The 26,774-nt window shown below is 36.5% G+C and overlaps 2 protein-coding genes across 5 annotated transcripts in view; one reads left to right on the top strand and one right to left on the bottom strand.

Annotated features, from left to right (window-relative positions):
• Positions 1-26,774, top strand: part of CHMP4B (charged multivesicular body protein 4B) — a 57,804-nt gene that overhangs the window by 9,005 nt on the left and 22,025 nt on the right. The window lies entirely within an intron of this gene.
• LOC103105990 (motile sperm domain-containing protein 1-like) lies at positions 1,156-15,446 on the bottom strand. 4 transcript variants are annotated; one of them, XR_008915211.1, is made up of 3 exons: positions 14,786-15,446; positions 8,391-8,580; positions 1,156-2,284 (listed from the first exon to the last, which is right to left on the bottom strand). XR_008915211.1 is itself a non-coding variant. In XM_007474210.3 (2 exons), exons 1-2 carry the CDS (start codon positions 15,178-15,180, stop codon positions 13,730-13,732), a joined length of 477 nt encoding a protein of 158 aa, XP_007474272.1. In that variant the 5' UTR covers positions 15,181-15,446; the 3' UTR covers positions 13,556-13,729. The 4 variants fall into 4 exon arrangements, 2 of the variants coding, with proteins under 2 accessions (XP_007474272.1, XP_056667742.1); XR_008915210.1 differs by having other exon boundaries at positions 1,165-2,284; positions 14,434-15,439; XM_007474210.3 differs by lacking the exons at positions 1,156-2,284; positions 8,391-8,580 and adding an exon at positions 13,556-13,811.

A 26,774-nucleotide genomic window follows, 5' to 3' on the forward strand; every position in this document is an offset into this window, starting at 1 on the left:
GGGCCTTGGGTTCATGAAATTTGAGAACAGATGGAAAGAACTGGGGATATTTAGCCTGAAGAAGAGTTAAGAGGGGCACATAATTGCTGTCTTCAGATACTTGAAAGGTTTTCATGTGAAAGAGGGATTAAATTTGTTATTTTTTGAATCCAGATGGTAGCTTCCAGAAGCAGTGGGTGGAAGTTGCAAATATTTAAATTTAGACTTGATGTAAGGAAAAAACTTCACAAAGATTAGAGGTATCCATGGGCTGCTTTGGGAGATAGAAATATTCTTTTGGGTACGTTGTGGTGGAGATTCTTTTTTTCAGATGTAGGTCAGACTAAGAGTAGTCTTGGTCTCTTGAACCTCTAAAATTCTGTGTGTGAGAGGTGTACCCAGGTTTGTATGAAACTTACATTCTGGGGCTCCATCTGCTGTGGTAATCATTAGTAGTGACTGAACATGAGACACTGCTTTTCTTTTCTCCTTAAAGTGACCTTAAGAATCTTAAGAAAAACTATGGGCCACGTGAAATTCATATCACCCATCATGAAAACGCATGAATCTTTCAAGGTATATATTAAAAAGAGCCCAAGGTTATGAATCCTAAATGAGGTATCATTTTTGAGGAGAGGGAGAAACCAAGATCTTTGCTGGGTGTGGCAGCTTATGCCTGTAAACCTAGATAACAGGGAAGTTTTAGGCTCAGGCTGGTGCACCATGTGAGCTCAGAGTTCTGAGCTACAATGTCTATCTTCCAGAATTCATATTAAATTCAACATGAGTATTCACTGAGTCTCAGGAGCAGGGGCCATCAGGTTGTCTAAGGAGGGAAAGGGCCCTAGGGTGCAAATGGAGCATTCCAGAGCTTCTGTAATAGTCAGTAGTCAGAATGGACCCATAAGTAGCTTCCTAGCTATATGACCCTGGGCAAGTAACTTAACCCTAATTGCCTAGCCATTACTTCTTTTCTGCCGTAGAACCAATACACTATATTGATTCTAAAAGAGGTTAGTTTTTGTTTTTGTTTTTTGAAAGAAAGGAATGTCTGGGGCAGAGTTTTCCCATCCTATTTTTTTTCCAGCTCCCAGAAAACTTTCAATTATCTCCAAGGTTGTATTGAAATTCTAAAAAATATAATAATTGGAGTAATCCTAATTAAAAAATAATAACTGATAGTACTTTATCTTGTATGTCTTTTTAAAAAAATTTCACTGTTTATTGAAGTATTGAGAGTACCTTAAATACAATCATTTATGTTGTATGTCTTGATGGGATGTGACATCTTCAGAAAAGGCTGTTGGTGGCCCAGGTGCAATTCATAGAATCATCTGATGTCAGAACAGGATGGGCTCTTAGGACATCAGAGCATTTGGTCCTTATGCCCTCGTTTTATAGAAGAGACAGAGGCCTAGAGAGAAGTGATTTGTCCAGGGTCATACAGCTAGATAGTAGCGGAACAGTATCAGAGTATGGGTCTTTTGACTCCTAGTCCAGTGCATTTTTCCTTGTACCACCATCTTAGTTAACTGTAAAAGATGAGAGAAGCCATATGGTGCATCATATGATGTGCTCAACTTTTTTCCATCTGTTACTCAGGTCAAAAGCTAGGGCTAAATTAGTGGCCATAGGAGAGGCAGTCCTGCGAAGCTCCCTCGATACTGCAGGGAGTCCTTCCGGGCAGAGTTGTCTTGGAATGCATTGTTTAAATATGGTTTTATTATTGTTGTGGTGTTGGTAAATGAAAGGGACCAATTTCTTCTGGAAGCTGAGTAGGATCTAGTTCTGGTGAATAAAAACCCAGCAGTGAACAATAAAAGTAGATGCTTTGGTGAAGCGGACAGTTTGTGAGAGGAACAGGGTCCTGCCCCAAGCTCCTGCATTAAATCTTGGAGATAAAATATGTAGAAGCCTTTCTCCAGGTCTAGGACAGTGGAAAAAACCAGTTCCAGAAGACTAGTTGGCCAATAGTTGTAATTATGCCTGCATTTTAGTATTATCAATGGCAGAGATTTAGCAGTGATACCATCAGTGTTTCAAGGCTTGCCCACATCTGAAAAATACCTGGTTTAAAAGTCTTATATATATACTTAGTGTAAATCTTGGCTCTACACATGAGCAATTCATTCTGTTAGGAATGTGGAAAAACCTAAAACCTAACAGGATCTAAACAATGACTGTTAAAATCTAAAATCCAGCTGATCCTCCCTTTAACTCCTTTCATTCCCCAAAGCAGTTCCCTTCATTTCAGTTAATTTTCAGAGTATGCTTCCATAGCATATCTTGGAAAATATTATGCTTACTACAAACAAAGGGAAAAAAACCTTTAGTGGCTCTCCAAATATCTTATTCCCAGATAACACTATACTAATCAAACCTGGAACATTGCAAGGCCTCTTGCAGTGAACTCAATGGTGATGCAAAAAGAGATTACTGTAAAACCATTCACACTAAAAAACCAAAGTTGATAGAAGATGTATATTGCTCGGATAGCTGATGGACAAGAATTTGGGCTGAATCACATTTAGAAATTTGGCAGTACTTTTAATGACCCAAAATGTCTACTTCAGCTAAAGTCTGTCTCTAGCAAGTCTTCTTTTAGTATTATAGTATTTATTACTATATTATATATTATTTGGTATTTTTTTAGTATGTTTTTATATCGGTGAACTGTGGCACTGTGGGATATTAAAATCATCAGTGTAGTTACCTGCAGGGAAAGGAAAGATGTGTGGTGGGCATAAGTGGATTATTGGCAGTAACTTGTGCATGAAAAGTGATATAGAAGACATTATTGATGTGTTTGTGTGTCTATATAAAATCAGAAAAAGTGGATAGAGCAAGAAGGTTCCTTTGAATTTAAATCTTCTGTTCCAAAGAAGGACAGCCGTAAATCCTTCATAGGTTCTCCCATGATAATAAAATGAGAAGAGGGATCCTCTATGGAATATTTCTAAGAAAACATGTTTAAGAGTCTCAGAGGGTGAGGGACAGTTGTGATTTGCACTAGTGTAAAGTTATATCCCTACTGATGGAGTGAATGTAGAATTGTACCATGTATGTAGGTAGTATGCAGTAATTTTGAGCTTTTGATTTCATCAAAATGTGAGGGATTTGGTTGAGTTGGGGAGACACGTACTCACGTGTCAGAATTATACTTAAGGAAAATTGCTTGGACAGTAGTGTATAATGATCAACTGTAATGGGAAGCTTGAGGCAGAGAGACCTATAAAGAGGTTGTTGGAATAATTTGAGTGAGAAGTGATGAGGCCCTGAACCAAGGTGATAACTGTGATTAGAGGGAAGGGATCAGGGGAGAGAGATACTGTGAAAATACAAATGACAATATTTGGGTATATGGAGTAAGGGGGGAATGAGTAGTTCAGGATAATGTTGAGATTATGAACTGGAGACATTGAAAGAAGATAATACCTTTTCCTAGAAATAGGGGAAATTGGAGTATGTAAGAGTTAGGGAGGAGAGAGAATGTAGGCATTTTGAAACATAGTAAGGGTAAGATATTTCTGGGACTTTGGACTGTGAAATGGCCAGTAGGGAGTTGGTGATGTGGGAATAAAGTTCAATGGAGAGACTGGAGCTGGATGTATAGGTCTGGGAATCATCTGCATGGAGATGATAACTAAAATCACAGGATCCGTTGGCATTACCGAGAGAGAGTATAGAGAGAGAGGAGAAGGCTCAGGCAGAAGGTTGGGGAAGAACATCCAATTATGGGGACAGAATCTGGGTGATTGTTACATTATTAAAGTATTTTAGAAGGACAGAGCTGCAAGAGAAGATAGGGATCATATAGTCCCAAATCATAATTTTACAGATGATAAAACTGAATTCTAGAGATCTGAAGTGACTTCAAGGTCACAGTGAGTTCTCACTCAGTTTTTCTGTTTTTCAGTGCATTGCTCTCTCCATTGCAATACAAAAAGAGAATTCATGTTTATATAACCCTTTAGATTTAGAGGATGCTTTACTGAGGTTACCTCATTTTTAATCCCACAGCATCCCTGAGAAAGAGGCAGTACACTGTTATCCCCATTTTGCTGTTAAAAGAACTTAGACTGAGAGATTTAATAACTTGGCTGAAGCCACAAAACTTTTATATGACAGAGCTAGAATGTAACATAAATTCCATGCTCTTTGATGTTGCCTTTTTCTTTGTGTTGATGTTCCTCCAGGTTGTACATTTGGGTGACATGGGCATTTGGTTTTTCTAGCTTCTGTTGAGACACCCTTGGATTATTTTTGAAATTAGAGAATTGGAGACAGAAGGGATCTTAGAGATCATCTAATTCAGTAGCCTCACAGAAAAGTGGCTGAGAGAGAGGGTAAATGACATATTCAGGGTGTTACATCTCAAGTTAATTTGCCATAGTCTCAAAGCATTACATTTTTTAAAATTTGATTTTTTAAAAACATTTAAAAAGTTTGCTTAACTATAGGATGGAAGGGATATTCAGCAAGGGTACAATTTTGATTTTGTCCAGTTCAGTTTACAGCCTTTGTGTTGGTCAAGCTATTGCACTGGTCAGTCTTAAGAACTTCTGATTCTTTATGTGATAGTTTTTGTTCTTAGGTCACTGGGAAACTACAACATGGGTTAGAATCTTATCTCTGGACCAGTTAAGTCTTTTCAAATTTCCACATAAATTTTCTGGTTATATGATTCATGTTGTCTCCCTCTCTTCTTCCCTCCCCCATCCCAGAACTGACAAACAATTCAATCCGGGTTATATATGTATTACCACACAAAACATATTTCCATATTATTCATTTTTGTAAGTGAATAAATCTTATAAAACTAAAACCCTAATTCTCATACTCAAGCAAACAAGTGATATAAATCGTATGTTTTCATCTGCATGTTCCATCGTTCTTTCTCTGGGGATGGATAGCATTCTTTAAGTCCCTCAGAATTGTCCTGGATCATTGTTTTGCTGTTAGTAGCAAAGTCTGTCACATTTGATTGTCCTACAATATTTCAGTTCCTGTGTATTATGTCTCCTGGGGTTCTGCTAATTTCACTGTATCAGTCCATAAAAGTCCATGAAGGTCTTTCCAGTTCTTTCTGAAAACATCCTATTCATCATTCCATATAGCACAATAGTATTCTAACACCATCATTTACCACAATTTGTTCAGCCATTCCCCAATTGAAGGACATCCCTTTAGTTTCTAATTCTTTGCCACCACAAAAAACACAGCTACAAATATTTTTGTACAAACAGATCCTTTCCCATTTTAAAAAAATCTCTTTGGGATATACATCTAGTAGTGGTATTACTGGATCAAAAGAATTATGCATTGTTTTATAGCCCTTTAGGCATAATTAGGCATAATTACAAATTGCCTTCCAGAATGGAATGGAAAATAAACCTATTCCAGAATGGTTGGATGACAACTCTACCAGCAATGCATTAGTGTCCCAATTTTGCCACATTCCCTCCAACATTTATTACTTTCCTTTACTGTCATATTGGCCAATCTGATAGGTGTGAGATGGTACTTCAGAGTTGTTTTAATTTGCATTTCTCTAATCAAGATGGATTTAGAACATTTTCATATGATTAATGATAGCTTTGATTTCATCATCTGAAAATTGCCCATTCATATCCTTTGACTATATATCAATTGAGGAATGACTTGGATTCTTATAAATTTGACTTAAATTCTTTATATATTTGAACAATGAGACCTTTATCAGAGAAATTTGTTATAAAATTTTTTTCCCAGTTTGTTTCCCTTCTACTCTTGGTTGCATTGGTTTTTGTTGATAGAAAAACTTTAATAATAATAATAGATTTTTTCCTTTTCCTCTGTAGATCTGACAGGTAAACTATTCTGTGTTCCCCTAATTTAGTTATAATATCACTTTATGTTCAAATCATATACCCATTTTGACCTTATGTTGGTATAGGGTATGAGATATTGATCTAAACCTAATTTTTGCCACACTGTTTTTCAAATTTCCCAGCAGTTTTTGTCAAATATCTTATCCCCAAAACTGGGATCTTTGGGTTTAGGACTGCTGAGGTTATTTACCTCTAATGGATTCTGTTGATCTATTCTCCTAGCCATTACCAAATTGTTTAGATGATTACTGCATTATAGTACAGTTTTTAATTTTCCTTTTTAAAAAATGTTTTTATTTCATTAAATATTTCCCAATTATATGTAAAAATTTTTTTTTAACATTCATTTAAAAAATTTTTGAGTTCCAAAATTTCTCCCTCTCACTCCTTCCCCTCCTTGAAAAGGCAAGCAATTTGATAGCGATTATACATGTAAAATCATGCAAAGCATATTTCCATGTTAGCCATGCTGCAAATGAAAACAGACCAAAAAAGAAAAAGTATGCTTCAATCTGCATTCAGAGTTCATCGGTTTTTTCTGTGGAAGTACATAGCTGAACTAATTAAGTCTTGAAGATGGCATCATTTATTTTATTTTTTTAAATGAGCAAAAATCTATTTTCTCTACTTCCAACATCCATCTCCCACTGGGAGAAAAAAAGGTAAAAAAAAAAAGACAAATATGAAGTCATTCAATACAAATTCCCCACATTGATCATGTCCAGAAAATGTCAGTCTTAACCTTGAGTTCATCACCTCTCTCTAGGGAGGTGGGAAGCATTTTTAATCATGAGTTCCCAAGTCTCTCACATATACTTTTCAATGATGTTATTGTATAAATTGTTCTCCTGGTTCTGCTCACTTTACTTTGCATTAGTTCATATGGTACTTTGCAGGCTTCTCTGAAACTGTACCCTTTATCATTTCTGGAAACACAAAAATATTCCATTACATTCATACCAACCATTCTCCAACTGATCCGCACCCTCTTAGTTTCTGCTTCTCTGCTACAAAAAGAGCTGCTATGATTATTTTTATGATCTATGAACATGTATTTTTATGTATTCTGTATGTGTTTCCTTTTCCTCTTTCTTTGGTCCTTTTGAAATAGATAGGCATATGCTCAGTTTAGTGACTTTTTGGGTATAGTTTCAAATTGCTTTTCAGAATAGCTAACCTGTTTACAGCTCTACTAATAGCGTATAATGCCCTCAGTTTCCTGCATTCCAATATTTCTCATTTCCTTTTTTGTTAACTTTCATTCTGATGAGTGTGAAGTAGAATCTCAGAGAGGTGCATTTCTTGAATTAGTGATTTGGAGCATTTAAAAAAATTTGGTTGCTTATAGCTTGGATTTGTTCCTTAGAAACAGTCTGTTTCTACCTTTTGATCATTTACCATTTGGGGAATGGTTCCTATTCTTACAAATTTGTGTGTGTGTTACATCTTGGAAAAAAATCATTACATTTTGTGCTTTATTCATTATGGTTGCAATTTTTGTGGCATAGATTTTTTTCTCTTTTTCCCCTGGGTAGGATAGAAGAGCCTTTTTTGATCTCCTAAGAAGGCAGCCCCATTTGATAGAAAGCCTGTCTCATATCTTCCATTTGCTCTTGAACCTACTAGCATTGTGACCTAATATAAGGCAGTTCTCCCTCAAGCTTACTTTTTTTCTCAAATGATGCTAAATTGCTCTTAGAGATCTGAGAACTTTGAAAGATGATGGAATACATGTGAACTGGAATGACCTCTGGGAATTGATGCAGAGTGAGAGGAGCAGAACGAGGAGAACATTGTACACAGAGACTATGTTACACACTATGGTACAACCAAATGTAATGGACTTCTCCATTAGTGGCAATGAAATGACCCAGGACAATTCTGAGGGACTTATGAGAAAGAACACTATCCACATTCAGAGAAAGAACTGTGGAACTAGAAATGCATTAGAAAAATATATTCTTGATCACATAGTGTGATAGGAATGTGATTAGGTTTGATGTTAAAGGATCACTCTACTGCAAATATGAATAACATAGAAACATGTTTTGAACAATGATACATGTATAACCCAGTGGAATTGCTTGTCAACTTTGGGAGGGGGCAGGGGAGGAATCATGAATCATGGAACCATGGAAAAATATTCTTAAAAAAATACATCACTAAAAGAATATATATATATATATATATAATGGAATAGAAGAACTTACAAGCCTAGAGAGAGAGAAACTAGGCAGCCAGGGAACTAGAATTGGATTCCTGACAAATCTTGTCAGTGCTATATTGATTCCACCATATTGATACACTATGTCTCTTGAGAGGGGCACCAGTGAATGCTGTAGTTTTGAACTTGGATTTAGGGAGGGCTTGGATTTGACTGCTGCCTCTGACATCAACTTTGTGATTATAAGTAAGTCACCCTCTCTCTGAGCTTCAGTTTTTTCACCTATAAAATGGAGATGATAATAGCATTTACAGGTATATTGTGAGAATCATATGAGATAATTTATGTAGAAAGCATTTTATAAATCTTAAAAGTACCATATAAACTTTAACTGTTATTATCTTTCTTCTTCAAGATGCTTGGATCTTTCATTTGCTTTATGGCTACCACTTAAGTTGAAGTCTTCATCTTTTTCCTAGTCTGTGGCAGTATCTTATTAAATGGCTTCCATTGATAATCTTCTCATCTCTTCAATCCATCTTTTACACAGCTTTCAAAATCCTCACCCTAAAAACACAGATATTTGACTATGTTATTCACTGGCTCAAAAAATCCTCCTTGGCTTTCTATTGCCTGTAAGTTAAAAAAAAAATATTACCAAGTCTTCTACTTATATCATTTACAATCTGGGTCCAACTTACTTTTTCTGAATTCATATTATTTCTCTTTAGACACCCTCTACATTCTGGCCAAATTGATGTATCCTGAACATCAACTTCCATCTTGAGTCTCAGAATCTTCTTCCCAGCTGTTCTAGTTTGAGGCTTGGCATATATATCTCCTCCTCATCTCTGGTTCCCAACCATTAGTTTAGCTTCAAGAATCAGTTTGTGTATTAACTCCCTAGAGAAACTTTTTCTGATTCCCCTAAAGGGCTTGTTTTTCTTATATTAGCTTTTTTACTTAATATTACTGTTGCTTTTTACACCATAGTCCCCCACTTGTTTTCTTTTTTTGTCACACTGGTTATACTAATCAAATAACTCGAATATTCCAGATTCTACATCCAAAGGCCTCTTTTATAATGAAAGGGGAGGAGGGAAGGTGTATTTTATATTAGTTCTATAGCATTGAGATGATTTATTACAGTTACCTGCTTTTTATTTTATTTTTAATTTTTTTCTCATGGTTCCATGATTCATGTTGTTTCCGTCCCCCTTCCCTGAGTTGACAAGTAATTTCACTGGGTTATATATATATTATCATTCAGATCCTAATCCCCTGCTTTTTAAAGTGTTATTTACCTAAATTATTAGGGTCACTGTGTATATTCTCATGGTTCTGATTCCTTTACTTTGGATTACTTTATACAAAGCTTCCCTTATTTACTCAGAATTCTTCATTTATCATTTCTTTTGGTACAGTAGTATTATTCTATTATATTTTCATTGTTTAGAAGTTACCCAGTTGATGGGGTGCATATTCTGTTCCTGATGATTTGCTGCCACAAAGACTATGAATATTTAGGGTTTTATAGGCCATTTTGTTGTTTTTGTTGACCTCTAGATTAAATGCCTGGAAGTGGGATTGCTGGGTCAAGGGTATGAACAGTATAGTGACTTTTCTCAAATTTAAATTGCCATTTACTCATGTACCGTGAATCACCATAAAAAAAGGCATGTCTTTTAAAAAATTAAGACAATAGGAAATACAAGACATACATGTCTTTATGTGTTTGTTCAAATAACTGCTTTTGGGACAATTCTGAAGGACTTATGACAAAGAATGCTATCTACCTTTAGAGAAAGAACTTGGAATAGAAATGCAGATGAAAACATATGATTTATCACTTGTTTATTATTTGGGTATATAGCTTGGGGGTTTGGTTTTATAAGATTATTCATTTACAAAAATGAATAATATGAAAATATATTTTTTGTGATAATACATGGATAACCCAGATTGAATTGCTTGTCAGCTCTGGGATGGGGGAGGGAAGAAGAGAGGGAGACAACATGAATCATGTAACTTTGGAAAACTTATGTGTAAATTTGTTATCAGAATAAAATAAAGATAAAATAAAAAAATAACTGCTTTTGAGTTAAACAGATTCTCCTATTGGCTTGATAACAATAGGCTATGTACTTGTATTTGAAACACTAGACTGACTGTGGTGAAATATATAGTCAGTCAGTCCCCTTGAGCAAATCATCTTGAATACTACGTCTTTACAGTCTTTACATCTGCAAAATGAAGGAGGTGGGACTGGACCAGAATGATTTCTGAGGCTCTTTTAGCTCAAACATTTTATTTGTAATTCTAAACTTTATTTAGGGTAAATTTAGGTTGAAAAAAATACCCTATTTAAAAAAAGGTAGTGTTTTCAGTGTCACTACTATTATTGCCATCAAAGTTTGCTTCATTTTTCAGTTCTCTCCCATTTTCCCAAGCCTTTTGGATTGTTTTGTTGGGTAAGTAACAGGTGACTAAGGGCTGGCCATCTGGTGTAGATTATAGGTTGTTTTTTTTTTAAAGCCCAAACCTAGGATTACATAAATTTGACCATTGGTTATAAGTAGAATAGGACATTCAATTCTAGGTTGTCTTGTCAGGATGGTCCTTTTTAATTAACTGGTTTCTATGACAGTAAGGTTGAATTAGGGATTGTTTTAAAGCTTTTATCAAGTGGTTTCAGTTAAAAATACTTCACTGCTGTGAAAATGGTGTGGCCTGTGGGACAGACTTGCATATAAGCAGTAGTTTTGTGTCATGGACCCTTTTGGCAGTCTGGTGAAGCCTATGAGACCCTTCTCAGAATAATATTTTTATTTTTTTAGTAGGAGAATAAAGATATTTTATTTTATGAATTACATGTAATAACAAATTTCCACATAAGTTTTCCAAACTTATATCATCTAAATTATCTCCCTTTCTCCCTTCTCTCCCCCTTCCTGGATCTGGCAAGCAGTTTGATCTGGGTTATACACATTATCATGCAAAACATAATCAGAGTGGGTTGTTTTTTTTTTAAACCCTTACCTTCCATCTTGGAGTCAATACTGTGTATTGGCTCCAAGGCAGAAGAGTAGTAAGGGTTAGGCAATTGGGGTCAAGTGACTTGCCCAGGGTCACACAGCTAGGAAGTATCTGAGGTCAGATTTGAACCTAGGACCTCCTGAATGATAGTGTTTCTAAATGTATGACAAAAATTGATAGTTACAAAGGAAACCAATTATGTTTAAAGAAAACAATATTTAAAAACAAATTTTAGGACCCCAAGGTTAAGAAATCCTGTTCTACAAAATATTTTGGATTTCAGACCTTTGCAAGACATTTGATAATACAGATTCACCATCCCCTTGCAGCTGTCCCCCTACTCCCCCAACTGCTTCTAATACACTCTGCACTGATTTTGTTTGTTGAAAAGCTTTTCAATTTATGTTATCAAAATTGTCCATTTTATTTTGTGGTCACCCCTATCGCTGTTAAGAATTTTCTTTTCCTCTAATTTTTTTTGTGTGTGATGTAACCTACTTATATGGACATTTGGAGCTTATTTTGGTATGTGATGTAAAAATGTTGATATAAGCTTAATTTGCCAGGCTGCTTTGTAGTTTTTTTACAAGTTTTGATTGAATAGGGAGGGTCTTACCCTAGTAGTTGACATCCCTGGACTTATTGAACACAGTCCTCCTATGTTCTGGAATGCTCTTATGGGGCTCATTAACTAATTATCAACTTTTCTAATTTTTAGCCAATACCAAAATAGTTTTGACTACTGCTTAATAATATAGTTTAAGACCTAGTAATGTTAAATCTCTTTTGTTTCTACTTGCATTTTTTTCTCCCAAAGTTAGACCTTATTTTTCAACCTTTACCTTTTAAAGTCTTAGAATCAATATCAGTTCCAAGGTAGAAGATTGTTAAAGATTTGGTAATTTGGGGGTTAAGTGACTTGCCCAGGATCACACAGCTAGGAAGTGCCTGAGGTCAGATTTGAACCCAGGATATCTCCTGTCTTCAGATCTGGTTCTCTATGCACTGAACCACCTATATGCGCCCACCATTTGTTTTTCCTGATGAATTTTGTTTTTTTTGTCTAGTTCTGTAATATAACCCTTTAAGTTTGATTGTCATGACATTTTATCTGTAAATTATTTAGGTAGCATCATCATTTCTGAAAAATTGACATGATTAATATCATAAATTATTTATTTTCCTTTATTTCTATAAAGTGTTTGGTAGGTTTATTTATATAAGTTGTGGATGTGTCTTTAAAAGTAGACTCCCAAGATATTTTATATATATTTTTAGTCATTTTGTATGACTTTTATCTTCTCCTGCTGGATTTTGGTTGAAAGGCTGATTCTTTAGGGGTGTATATGGGTTTTTTTTTTTTAATAGCTTGCTAATTTACTGAAGTTATTGTTTTCAATGAAATTTTTAGTTGTCTCTGCTGACCTGTTAGGTAAGAAATATCTTCTGCAAATAGCAGTTAATTTTTAATTTCCTCACAATCACTTTTCTTTTTTTGCTATAGCTAGTAGAACTCTATCAAATAATAGTGGTGAAAGTGAATATTCTTATTTTACTAGTGATTATTAAAAATACCTCTAGTGACTCTCCATTATAAATCATACTGATTCTTTAGATGGTAGATGCTGATTACTGTATTAAGGAAAGGTCTCTTTTCCCCCTTGCTTTTTAGTGTTTCTGAAGGACACTAAATACTTGGCTTTGTTCTTAGGAGGGTGAAAAACATTTCCATATATGTACATTTTCTATAAGGTTTATGGTGGCCTAGGGTAGTTGTCACTTTTATACATCTTTCTAATTCTCTTCATACTTAGATATAATTTTAAGAATTTGTAAATGAATTTTACATAATTACTAAGCCTATATACGATATGCACATTATTTACTTGAATTGAGTTACAAGCCATGTAAGACTCATCTCTGAAGAATTAAAGTTGAGTAATTTTAAACAAAATAGGCCCATGATGGAAATGCTTAGGTTGCAATGTAGAATTGCACAAAAGAAGTGATATAAAGTAGGTGTCAAACTTCAGTCCTCAAAGCTCCTGAGTGCAGCCCAAACTAGAACTACTTTTAAATGTAATTGAGATGTTTAACATAAGCAAAAATATAATATTAAACATGTAGTTTTATAAGGAAGTATGTGGCTCATAGGGATCATTTCTAGTTGAGTTTGATGCCATTGGTATAAGGATGCAATCAGAGAGATTGTGGGTTGGCTTTATAGAAGGATCATAGATTTAGAACTAGAAGGCATCTTAGAAGTATAGATCTAGTCAAATCTTTTCAATTTACAGATGAGGAAAATGAAGTCACTGACTTGAGACAACCCAGATACTCCATTGGTATCCATAAAAGATGTAAAAAAAAAAGACTTCCTGTATATTAGGTGGACCCCTAAAGATTTACCTGACATGACAAGAGCCACAGAGGAAGGCATACCTGGCCTGCCATTTGCATCGTTGGATGAAGTACCCACATTAATAAGACCATAGATCCATCAGAGTACCTTGTTTACTCACATTTTATTCCTTTGAACATTAAAATCATAGAACTTTAGAATTAGGGAGGAGTCTCAGAAATTTAGCCCAACTTCCTCTTTTTGGTGGTGGGGGGAAGAACTTGAGATTCAGAGAGGGCAAATCACTTGCCTACTATGGTTACACATTGAGGTAGTGACTTAGACAGAACTGGAACCCAGGTCTCGAAGCCTAGCCCAATACTTTTTCTGTTTTTTTTTTCCCCCAGTACTTTTTCCATACCTGAAATGAAAAATCAAAAGAGAGTGCTTTTTGGTTCATCCAATTCCCAATGTTGCTTAAATAATTGTTGTTAGAAACATTAAACACCATGACAACCAACCACATTTGCTTAATAGTGATTTACATTTAAAATAATTTTAATGCCTGAAGTATCACATTTTTTTCAGTTCCTCCTTTTAAGTTACCATCAGAACTATCACATTATCTCAAAGTTTCAAGGACCTGAGTGGTCAACCTATATGGAAAAAACAATCCTCCCTATAATATACTCAGCAAGTGGTCATCCAGCCTGGAGGCAGCCCATTCCACTTTTAGACAACCCTAATTTTAAAGAAGTATTTCTTCACATCAAGGTTAAATTTGACTCTTTGCAGTACCCATTCATGGTTCCTACTCCATTCACATTCACTTTCTAAAAAAAAAGCAAGTGTTATTTTAATAGCCACCCCTCTCCTCCAAGTATAGCTATAAAATTTTCCTCAGTTAATTTTACAGGAATCGTTCAACAAACTATCATAACTATCTGTAACATAAGCACAAGGTGCTGGTGTCCTTCAAATAAAGTTATACATCAGTTTAAAATATATACATATATTACACATTTGCAAGTATTTTAAATCACCCAAGTTTTTCTGTAGCATAGGGTCAAGTGGGAATAAAGGGCAGTCCACATTCATGATGATGATATGAAGGTGAAATGATTTCAGTCAATTTCAGTCCTTGCTCATATTCTAAGTATAACCATAGTGATAAGACCTAAAACATAAGCAGCCACTAATTTTTGATTCACACTTAAATGGAAGTAGTGAGGCACTAGAGATTCTACTTCTCCCAGTGTGGGAAGCATCAGAGCTGCAATGCACACTATTCCCAGGAAGACAGTTAATAAACTAGGTCCCGATGAGCCAGTCCTGTTTTCCGTTTGACACAGCATCTGCTCAAAAAAGACACTTTCTGCCAAGTGTTCCTTTAACCTTTTTTCCTCTTCTTCCTTTCGCTGTTCTTTAGCCGACGGCAGAAGGGTCGCAATAATCTCTTTGCGCCCTAAAGGCTTCCCCTGGCTTTGTTCCGAAACTTGAAGCCGGAATTTGTCTATTACATCATAGTGACAGGGCCGGACATCTCTGTGACGAATGACGATGTCCACGCAGCACTGAGGTTTCACTGCCCCCGCGGCGTCCACCACCACGTACTTGATGGGGGTGGTGCACAGCACTTTGAACTTTAAGGCAAACTCGTAAGGATTATAGAGAGTCAGCACCTGCTTGTGGGTGGACTGGTCGTCCGCATAAAAGATCAGCTCCGTAGGGAACACGAACACAGGAAGATTGCCTTCCCCTAACTCGGGCTGCCGTGGTGGCTGCTGCATTGGCGCGGAGCTCCCGGGCCGCCGCCGCCTCACTGCCCCTCGCGATTCTCTTCTCCAATTCAGTTAAAAACCCCAAAGCATTTTCCAGTCTTCCTCGGCGACGAACGCGGCTCCTCCGGCTCGATCCCTCCCCCTGCTAGGCGGGGACAACGACGCTTCTCCTCTAGTCCTTTGTCACCGACTGGGGCTGCGCTGGCTGCTGGGATACGGGAGGACCCCGTGGCGAGGCGGCCGCGCAGCACTGCGTAGCGGCTTTTTGGGCGGAGCTACCGTCTTGGGGAGCGCGGCGGGAGGCTGAGCCGTGGGAGGGAAGGGAGCGAGGGAGGGCAGTGAGGGGAGGGGCTTCCGCAGCGCTGCGGTGTCAGCGACGGTAGCAGCGCCCCTGCTTTTCGAACCCTTTCTCCTCCAGGCAACCTCTGCTCCACCATTTGTCTGGCTCTGATTTTTTCCTATCCTGCATTAGTTCGGAAAAGTCTTTGTAGATTTCCTTGTATTCTTTTTAGAGTCTCTTTTAATGTTTTTTAGCACACCATTACATTAATGTGTTTGACTGGACCTGGAATTTCATTAACTTGATGAACTTAAATTTATGAAAATCTTTGAACAGTTTTTGATAACATGGAAACATTCAGCTTGCTCCCAACAGTGGGTTTTTGGGTCAAAGATTATCTGTTCTAATTAATTATTATTTTTACATTCTTTTTCCTTTTAAATTGAGTTCCAAATTCTCCATCTTTCTCCTCTCACTGAGAAGGCAAGCAAGATGATACACCCATTATACATGTGAAATCACAAATTTTTTACTAATTAGCCATATGGGGGGGCAATTAAAAAAAGAAAGTAAGAAAATTATACTTCATTTTGCACCCAGTTCATCAGTTCTCTCTTTGGAAGATGGATAGCATTGTTCATGAATCATTTGGAGTTATCTTGAATCATTGTATTGATCAGAGCAGGCTTTTACAGTTAATCAACATTACTGTTACTGTGCACAATGATCTGTTTCTTCTCATTTCACTTTGCATCAGTTCCTGTTGGTCAGGCCACATTCCCCCCCCCCCCACTACCCCCTTCTTAATTTCTTATCTTTTGTTACAATTTGTTCAACCATTCATCAATTGATGGGGATCCCCTCAAAGAACTTATATAAATATTTTTGCACATATAGTTCCATTTCCTTTCTTTGATCTCTTTGGAGTACAAATCTAGTGTTGGGTCAAAGAGTATTTATATATACACACACACACACACACACACAGTTTTATAGCTCCTTGGGCACAGTTACAAATTGTTCTTGAGAACAATTAGATTAGTTCATAATTCCATTTTATCAGTGTATGTATTTTCCATCATCCCCTCCAGCATTCATTTCTGATAGATGTGTGGTGATATCCCAGAGTTTTAATTTGAATTTCTGTAATCAACAGTGATTTAGAGTGTTTTTATTTCTTATGACTTGATAGCTTTGATTTCTTCTTCTGAAAGCTTCTAATTCATATCCTTTGGCCATTTATCAATTTGAGGAGTGGCTCTTATTTTTTATAAATTTAACTCAGTTCCCTAGATACTCGAAAAATGAGGCCTTTATCAGAGAAACTTGCTGTAAAAAAATGTAGATATTAATTGCTTATGGTTAATGGTACCTTTTAACAAAATGTACTTTCTTCAGTTATCTCTTTTAATTAGGTTTTTTTTTGCTTTTGTTTGTTCTGAGATCATGATTACTACTCAGGCTAAAGCATACTAGATTCTGGTCCAACCCTTTATTTGACCTGTCATGTTTAAAGTGTATCTCTTATAAACAGTGTATTGTTGGATTCCATTCTGCAATCTGTTTCTCTTTTATGGGTAAGCTTATCCCATTCCCATTCACAGTTATAATTACTGTATATTTCCCTCAATCCCATTTTCTGTTTATCCTTCTCTTTTTTTGTCCCTTGTCACTCCTCAAAAGTCTTGTTTTGCTCCTCACCATTGTTTCCTTTAGTCTACCCTCTTTTTTATCATTCTCCCTTGCTTATCTCTTATTTCCTGAGTCAGATTTTTTTTTATATCCAGCTGAATGTGTGTGGATTCTTTCTCCTTCCTCTTTGAAACAATTCTGATAAATAAGGTTGAAATGTTGCCTAACAGCAACCTTACTACCCTCATTTCCCCCTCCACTATAAAAGCTTTTCCTTGAATGACTCTTTTATGCAATTCTGTTTTCCTCATCGTCCAAAGCAATTCCTCTTTGTTTTTTTTTTAGATCATCCCAAAATAATCCTGTATGTAGATTCCTAATAATGATAAAGTTCTTAAGAGTTAACAAGTATCTTCCTGTGTAGGAACAGTTTAAACATATTAAGTCCATTATTATTTCTCATTCATGTTTACTTTTTTATGCTTCTTGAGTTTTGTTTGCATGTCAAATGTTTCTGTTCAGTTCTGGTCTTCAAGAATTCTTGAAAGTTCTGTATTTCATTAAATATCTGTTTGGTGTTTTTTTTCCCCTTAAAGGTTATACTCAGTTTTGCTGGGTAGTTTATTCTTGATTGTAAAATGTAGGGATTAGCTTTTATTTACAGAAGAGGTGGAAAGAGTGAAAGCAGAGGAATACAAAAGGATAGAGAAGACATTAGCCTAGCTAACTAAATATTGATCTGGTGCTCTACTCAGCCAGGACATGTTGACCTTGAACTGGAATTAAACTCTTCAGAAGATAGGAAGGGAAGGCCAGCTAACCACTCACCCAAGTTCCCTCCAAGAGGCAGGTGAAGACAACAAGGAGCTGAAGACTTCCTTCTTGAAGTTGAACTTCCCCAGCCCCAGAAATTCAAGGCCTTTTATAGTGGCTTCTTGTCCCTTCCCCTCTTAACAAAGACCAATCACAGCTTCCAAATTGCCCAGCCCTGCCCAGGAGGGGCAGTGTCTGTCGAATCCTCTTCTCACCTTCTGGAGGTATTAATTCTCATCAAAAAGAGTTCATAGTTTCCTGGCTGATTGAGTTTCTGAGGGTGTGAATTCACTAAATGGTTTGAGAGCTCCCACACATAGTTCAATTTTGTGTTGATTCAATCAAAAGGTAGACAGTTAATTCTGTCTTCAAAATCTACTGAGGTACTAAGTAGGAGTACTTAAGTTATTGTTAACCAAAGTGTTAACTTCAACTAGACAAAGAGAATAAAAGATTCCTTTTTTACAAGTGTAAACTCAGAATAGACAAAGAGAATCAAGAATTTCCTTTCACAAATCCTGGCTTCTTTGCCTCTCAGAACATCATTGCAAGCTTTTTCATATTTTCATATTTTTCATATCTTTACTAAAGCTCCATAATATTTGAATTATTTTTTTCTGACTGCTTGTAATATATTTTTGGACTTGGGAGCTCTGAAATTTGGCTATAACATTTCTGAAAATTTTCATTTTGGGATCTCTCTCAGGAGGCGAATAGTGGATTCTTTCTGTTTTTCTCTGAAAAAAATTGGGCAGTTTTTCTTGATAATTTCTTGAAATATGCTGTCAAAGTCCTTTTTTTATGATCATGGCTTTCAAATAGTCCAATATTTTTTCTTACTTTCTGTCCTAGTAACAATTCTAAGACAGAAGGACAAGGGCTAGGCAAATAGGGTTAAATTAAATGACTTGCCTAGGTCATGTAGCCAGGGAGTGTCTGAAATCAGATTTGAACCCAGGTCTTCCAATCTCCAGGCCTGGGGCACTATCCCCTGTGCCACCTAGCTGCCCCATGTCTAATAATTGTTAAATTATTAAATATATTTTCTAGATCAGTTATTTTTCCAATGAGATGTTTCACATTTTTTTCTAATTTTTTTTCCATTCCTTTGACTTTGGTTTTTTGATTCTTGATGTCTCATGGAGTCTTAGCTTCCATTTGCCAAATTCTAATTTTTAAAGATTTTTTTTTTTTTCAGTGATATGTTTGTGCTTCCCTTTCCATTTGGCCTATTCTGCTTTTTAAGGAGTTCTTTTCTTCAGTATTTTTTTGTGCCTTTTTTTACCAAGTGACTTACCCAGGGTCACAGGTATTTGTCAGATGTGAAACTTCAATTCAGGTCTTCCTGCCTCTAAGGCTAGCTTTTTATTCCCAAATCATGCTGTCTATTTTTGTATCTTTTAGAAATTCAGTCATATCTATCATATTTTCCCAAAATTATTTTCTCATGTTTTACTTCTTTCTGATGCAAAATCTACTCCTACCAGAAGGTATTTATGAGTTTAAAGCATGTGTTGACCTTTCTGGGGCAAAGTAGTAACTGCCTATTTTCCATGGAATATACAAACAGGGAAGACTTTACAGGATCCAAACTTTTTTTTTTTTAGTAAGTTACCTTTTTTGAACCCTTAAGGCACTATTGGAGACACCCTTGAACCTCAGAGAGAAAGGTTTAGATATTGCCTGCTTTCCTTACTCCAATTAAGAATTGGGGGTGGGAGTTTAATCCCAATCTTCCTTGCCCTGGAGAGCAATCATCTAAGGCATTGAGAGCTTTAATTATTCTTAACCATTTTGGTTTTGCTCTGTGGTCTCCTCCTCCCCCTTTTTCCTCTACCTGACTCCTACCCTTCTATCTTTATGCCTTCTGATCTTGTTCACTTCACTCTTAGCCTCTAAAATTTCTAGAACTTTTGTGCTTCCCTTGCCCAGCAAGGCAGGATAAGTAGTCTCTGCTGTCTTCTTGCCATCTCTTCCCCTCAAACTCCCTACTATGTGAATGCCCTGCTTTTGTCCTCTAGAGGGACTACTCTGTACACAATATATACTAAAAATTAGGACCCTAGCTGAGGAGCTGGGTTGTTATTTCTGCTGCCAAAGCACAAAAACTGCATTAAACAAAAAGGGGGGCTTGTTGGCATTAGTTCAGCTGGAAATGGTGAAAAGAAAAGCAATTTGGAAAAGAAACAGTGCATTCTAGCCTGGGAACGGAAATCAAATGGCAACTCTTTCCTTCCGGGCAATGGAAGAAATTGTATTTGCAAAGTTACTTTTTAAATCCTCTCCAAAACTCCTCTGCACAAGGCTATGGAACCTGACTTCATTTGTGACCCAGCTCTTCCCAGTGTCTTAAGCTCAGATTTTCTGCACAAAATTAAGGCTGAAGAAATCTGTTAAGGAGGAAGCAGTTCTGAGTTCTGCAGAAAGTCTTTATTGGGGTTAAAAGGCTAGATGAGCAGGCCCAGTTGCCTTTTTTTATCTCTGGAGAAGTCAGGACCAGTTTTTTATTTTGTTTTTTATGGTTTTTAATGTTTATTTTTTAAAATTTTTATTTAATTAGTCAATTTAGAATATTTTCCCTTGGTTATAAGAATCATGCTCTTTCCCTTCCCTCCCCTACCCCTTCCATAGCCTAAAGGCATTTCTACTGGGTTTTACTTGTGTCTTTGATCAAGACCTATTTCCATATTATTGATGTTTGCAGTAGGGTGGCAGGACCACTTTTAAAAATGAAGACTTGGTGCTGGGAATAAGAAAATTCTATTGGAAAAATGGGCTTCATTCATTTCCATATTGGATTCCAGGTTCCCTGGGTAACTTTTTTTTTTTTCGAACTCTTACCTTCCATCTTGGAACTTCCTAGGGAGAAGAGTGGTAAAGGGCTAGGCAATGGGGGTTAAGTGACATATCCAGGGTCACACAGCTGGGAGGTGTCTGAGGTCAGATTTGAACCTAGGACCTCCTGTTTCTCAATCCACTGAGATACCCAGCTGCACCTTCTCCCCCCCCCCCCCCCCAATAACTTTTTAGCCCTTTCTTATCTGGCTCCTTTCATTTTACCCATTTGAGAGCAGTACTAGGTAACGTGGCAGTAGCCATAGCCTTGAAAACAGTTTTTTTCATTAAGAGATAGCAATGATGGTTAATCAGCATTTCAAAAAGTATCAATGATAACTTCTTTTGAAGCTTGTGGCTCCAATGAAATAGGCTATGACAGGATACATTCCCTTCTCACCCTCTTGGTGCTTTCCTTTTCCATAGCTCTACCTTTCTCTGTCCATATGTTTTACGATCTTCCTTTTCTCTTATACATGCTTTCCACAATCTTTTATGCTGGGGCTCTCACTCTGTTAATTCTTTTCTCTATTCTCTCTTCTCCTCTCTCCTTGCTTCTACTCCTCTCTGCTTTTCCCTCTCTGTCAGTTTGTCTCCTCCCTTATCATCCCTCTCTATCCTTTTTTCTATGAGTTCTAGAAACTGGAATGTAGCTCAGGTATCACATCTGGTCCAACCCCCTTAGTTTACAGATAAGGTAACTGAGGTTCAAGAAGGTTAAGGAACTTGCCACAAAACACAGATTTTTATAAAATTTAGAGACAGATTTTGTACCCCAGCCTTCTGTCGTGGGAATCAGTGCCCTTTCCTTTTCCCTCTTCTTTCCCCCTTTTTGTCTTAGTTTTTCCTCTACCTCTTTCACACCTTTTCCCTTTCTCTGCTCTGTCTCTACCTATTTTCCTTCCTTCTAACTCTTTGTTTCTTCTGAATCTGAATCTTAAGAGACATTATTGTTTAATAGATAGAGTCCTAGAACTGGACAAGATGGGTTAAGATACTTCCCATGTTGTTTATTAGCTGTTACACTACTCAACACCAATTAAGTATTTCATCTATTATGGCACTGTCCATAGGTGCAAAGGAAAAATTAACAAATACCTGCCCTCAAGAAGACTATAGTTTTATCAAGGGAGACAAAATATACCATAAGGTAATACAATTAATAGAAGTTATTATTAGGAGGGAGACATTGAATGCAAACTCAGAAAAGATTTCATGGAACAAGTGATATTTGAGCTGAGCTTTAAAGGAAACTAGAGATTCTAAGAAAGAGATTTAAGGAAGGAATGCATTCCAGGCATTGGAACAGGTAGGCAAAAAGGAGTTTGTATTTGATCCTAGAGGTAATAGCTGGTGGAGTTTGAATAGTGGCATGACAGGAGGAAGACCTGGGTTTTAGATGAATGACTTGTAGAGTGGATGGATTGTTTAGAGGGATTTATCATTTTTGTTAGAGATTTATCAGGAAAACCAGTTAGGAGTCTACTGAAATATCCAGGGAAAAGGTAATGAGAGCCTTGTAGATAGCTGGTTTAAGTGATCTCACTTAAACTCTTTGGGCCTTGGTTAAAACAGGGATACCACTTAAGTACTAGCTATCAAGGTTGTTAAATGAGGCTTAAAGGAGATTATATATATACACACACACTTTGTAAATCTAAAAATTATAAGTATAGCTATTATTTTAAGATATATTTAAATTTCATAATTTCTCAGGTATGTTAAGAAATTTTTTACATCTATTTTAAAAGAATCTTGACTTCTCCCTCTGTGCACTCTGTAGCACTCTCCTATCCCTTGAGAAAGGAAGCAATTTATCAATAATACATATATAGTCATGTAGAACATATTTCTTTATTAGCCATGTAAATGTAGCTAATGATACTTTTACTACTACTTTATATAGTTCCTACTTCCCTTTTTAACATTTTTCCAGTATTCCTTTCACATCCCCCTCCTGCCTCTCTCTCACCCTCTAACTACCCTCCCTGTTCCCTCTTATCTTGACACCTCTGCCTTTATTTTATTTTTCTTCCCATCTCTCTTAATTGGTCATAACATGGAAATAAGACATTTTTAGTAGTAGTGATATTTATTGAACAAAATTGATGCTTCTTGTTTTCTATTTTAAAAGTAGGTGAGTGGATCTTTTAAAAATAGGGAAATAAAAGCAAGCTATTTTGCTTTGTAAAGGGTGAAATTATGGTTGAGACTGAAAAAAATCTAAAATTTAAGTGGTCTCCAAGGGAAATCCCAAATAATAAAATGCCCAAGTCAGTTGCCAAATTTTATGGTGGTTTAATTGATATAGTAGAGAAGATTTTAAGAAGCAGGAGGAAGGAAGGGGCTAGTATGGGGCAGGAAGATAGGAGATCTAGAAAGTAAGGGTTTGAGTGTGAAGGAGGAAAGAATCAGCTTGACCTCCAAAGAGGCTTAGCTAAGATGCCTGAACCTGAAATCAGCTCCAGGGCAAACTCACCACACTTCACAGGCTGCCAGCCAGAGTGGTCTCTTCAGGGAAAGAGAAAGAGGCAGAAACTTGTATCTCATCTGTACCAATGAGGATTTAGTTTGACTTAGGACAGCCCAGAGGTCTGTCCTTTTTCTGTTGAAGGCCATCTCAGATAATTGAATCTTGAGTTTGATGCAGACCTTTCAAAATCTTGTTAAACTGAGTAGGGTGGAGAATGTGGGTTTTCCAAGACCTGATTCTGTTATTCTAGTATCTCCATTGTTATTGATCAGGAAATAGCTAAATCAGATCTTCTAAAGAATGGTCTGATTAGGGTGGAGTAGTTTTAAAATTCACAACTTGCATATAGCCTTCTGTCCTCTCCTGTGAGTCAGTGGTCCTCCATTGACACTGAGACTTTGTCAGCCTTGCTTTGACTATCCCCCTACAAAGAATTTGTCTTTAGCTGGAGATTATGGTTTCCTAGAAGCTAGCAAGCATCACTCAGTATGAACATTTTATAATTGTTGTTTATAAGCTGAAGGTGATTTCAAGGTATGATTCAAAACTACCCCCCAAATTGCAGCTCTATCTCTACCATTGATGTAGAGCCAGATTAAAAAGAAGAATTAATGGAAAAAGAGTATCTCTTCCCACTGCTAGTTACTTTTTCCTGATGGCGGTGTCTGGGGGGTAGGGAATGGGGGGAAAAATATGTATATGTATATATATATATATATATGCAGGAGTACACACACAGATTGAGTTTGTTATGAAGGTTTTTTTTTTTTTTAAAGTCTCGCCTGTACTGTCTATCTGTACCTATATACATGTTAAAGAAAATATTCTTGCAGCAAACTGGCCTAGTCTAGTAAAGCAAATTCCCACTAGCCATGTCCAAAAATGTATATCTCATTCTGGATTTTAAGCCCGTTACCTCTCTGGATGGAGGTGGATGGGAGAGAGCAGAGCACCAGGCCGGGAGTCAGGAAGACCTTATTAGTTATGTTACTCCAGGCTTTCACTTATTTTCTGTTTGTATCAGTTTACTCATCTGTAAAATGGGGATAATCACACCTCCTTGGGTTACTGTGAAGATTAAATGAGAATAATAATTATAACACAAGTAGCTTTACTTACATAGCTTTACTTGCACAGCAACTTACAGAATTCCTGGCACATTATAAGTGGTATATAAGTGTTAGCTATTATTATCATTGCATTGATCAGAATTTTATAGTCTTTTAAAGTTGTTTTCTGTAATTTATTTTAAATCTATCCATATGGTATGGCTATGGCATCAGTCCTGTCTACCCCTGAAGAAAAATCAAGGGTTGATGGGTATAAAGGTACCTAAGGAGTCTTAAGATAGAGATTTTCATATATGACTTTCTGTGCCAAGAGAAAATATGGGATTAGGGGACTCAAGACTGGAGAGCGATGTTCCTAGAGAAGACCCTCTGGGCCAATTCCAGGTTTCGCAGTGGTTTTGGAACTAAGTATAGAAAATTCCTTTTTGGTTTCTACTTTCTTTACTAGCCCTTGTTTATAATTTGCTAATTAACTTGCTGTTTCCTGCCTAATTCTCTTTTAAAATATATTTTCTTTTTTCCAATAATGTAAAGGTAATTTTTAACATTTTTTTTTAATTTTGGGTTCTCCCTTCCTTGAGAAAGAAAACAATTAGATATAGGTTATACATGTGCAGTCATGCAAGCCATATTTTCATATCAACCATGTTGCAAAAAAAAAAAATTCAGAGCCCTTCCCACCCCCTAACCCCCAAGAAAAATAACATTTTTTTAAAAAGTATTCTTCAATCTGCATTCAGACTCCATCAGTTCTTTCTCTGGAGGTGGGTAATATTTTTCATAAGACCTTTGGGATTGTTTTGGGCCATTGTATTGATCAGAATAGCTGAGTCATTCACAATTGACCACTGTACAATAGTACTGTTACTTTGTACAATGTCATCCTGATTCTATTTACTTCACTTTGTCTCAGTTCATGTATGTCTTTTTTTCCTGATGTCATCCTGCTTGTCATTTCTTGCAGCACAGTAGTATTCTGTTATACTCATATACTACAACCTGTTCAACCATTCCCCAGTCAATGGACATACTTCTTATATTTTAACCACTTTGTAGTTGAACTGGTTAATTTCCGGAATTCATTTGTGTTTTACTAGCTCCTTTGTTCATGATGTTTTCTTTGGCATGAAATAGCTCTTAACCATGTGATTCCCACCTGTAGAAATCCTACCTTACTCACATTCTTCACTATAGGGCTTTCCCTATCAACACAATCTCTTTCTTGCCTTTCAACTACCATAGGACTTCTTACTTCTCTTTTTTTACTATATTTTGCCTTAAAGTTTTAAGAAGAGGCTATGGAAAAGAATTGGAAAGTGAGGGGATCCCCATCCACTGGGGAATTGCTGAGTAAGTTATAGTATATAGCTGTAATGGCATATTATTGTGCTGCAAGAAATAACAAGCAAAAGGTGCTCAGAAAATCCTGGAAAGAGTTATACAAACTGAAACAGCAAAATAAACAGAACCAGGAGAACATTGTACAGGAATACTGTATAATAAACAACTGTGAATAACAGCTGTTTTCAGAAATACAGTGATCCAAAACTATTCCAAAGTATTTGTGTTAAAAAAAAAATGCTATCTACTTCCAGTGGGGAAAAAAAAGATAGTCTGAATCCAGACCAAAGCAAACTTTTTTCAATTTTTCTAAATTTTTTTATCTGAGTTTTCTTCTGTAAAAGGATTGAATATGGAAAAATGTTTTCCTAACTGCACATGTAAAATCTGTATGAGATTGCTTTCCTTCTCCACAGGGGTCAGGAGAGGGAGGAGGAGAGAATTTGAGGCTCAATATTCTTTGAAAATTACTGGAAACTTTTTACATGTAAAGGGGGAAAAATAAAATTTAATTTTCTTTCATTTATTTTTAAAATTTAACTTAAAAAGAGATTGTTGAAAGAGTATTAGTCTAAGTCATACAATCTATTTTTTAAATTAAATTTTATTTTATTTCATTATTATTATTTTTTTAAAACCCTTACCTTCTGTCTTGGAGTCAATACTATGCATTGGCTCCAAGGCAGAAGAGTGGTAAGGGCTAGGCAATGGGGGTCAAGTGACTTGCCCAGGGTCACACAGCTGGGAAGTGTCTGAGGCCAGATTTGAACCTAGGACCTAAATTTTATTTTTTTAAACCCTTACTTTCCATCTTAGAATCAATACTGTGTATTGGTTCCAGGACAGAAGAATGGTAAGGTAATAGTTAAATGACATGTCCAGGGTCACACAGCTAGGAAGTGTCTTAGGTCGGATTTGAACCTAGGACCTCCCGTCTCTAGACCTGACTCTCAATCCACTGAGCCACCCAGCTGCAAGCCACAATCTATTTTTCAAAGTAATATCTGTAATATTTTCTCATTGCCTACTCAAATAATATTCAAGTTCCTTGACCTGTCATTCAAGGCCCTCAGTGATCAGGACTCAGTTCACCTTCTCAGACTTATCCTGGCCTCTAGGCTTTCTTTAAATTTCAGTTAAATCCTAACTTCTAGGAAGG

This window comes from Monodelphis domestica, chromosome 1 (genome assembly GCF_027887165.1).
Source record: "Monodelphis domestica isolate mMonDom1 chromosome 1, mMonDom1.pri, whole genome shotgun sequence".
In the NCBI taxonomy this organism is placed as follows: Eukaryota; Metazoa; Chordata; class Mammalia; order Didelphimorphia; family Didelphidae; genus Monodelphis; species Monodelphis domestica.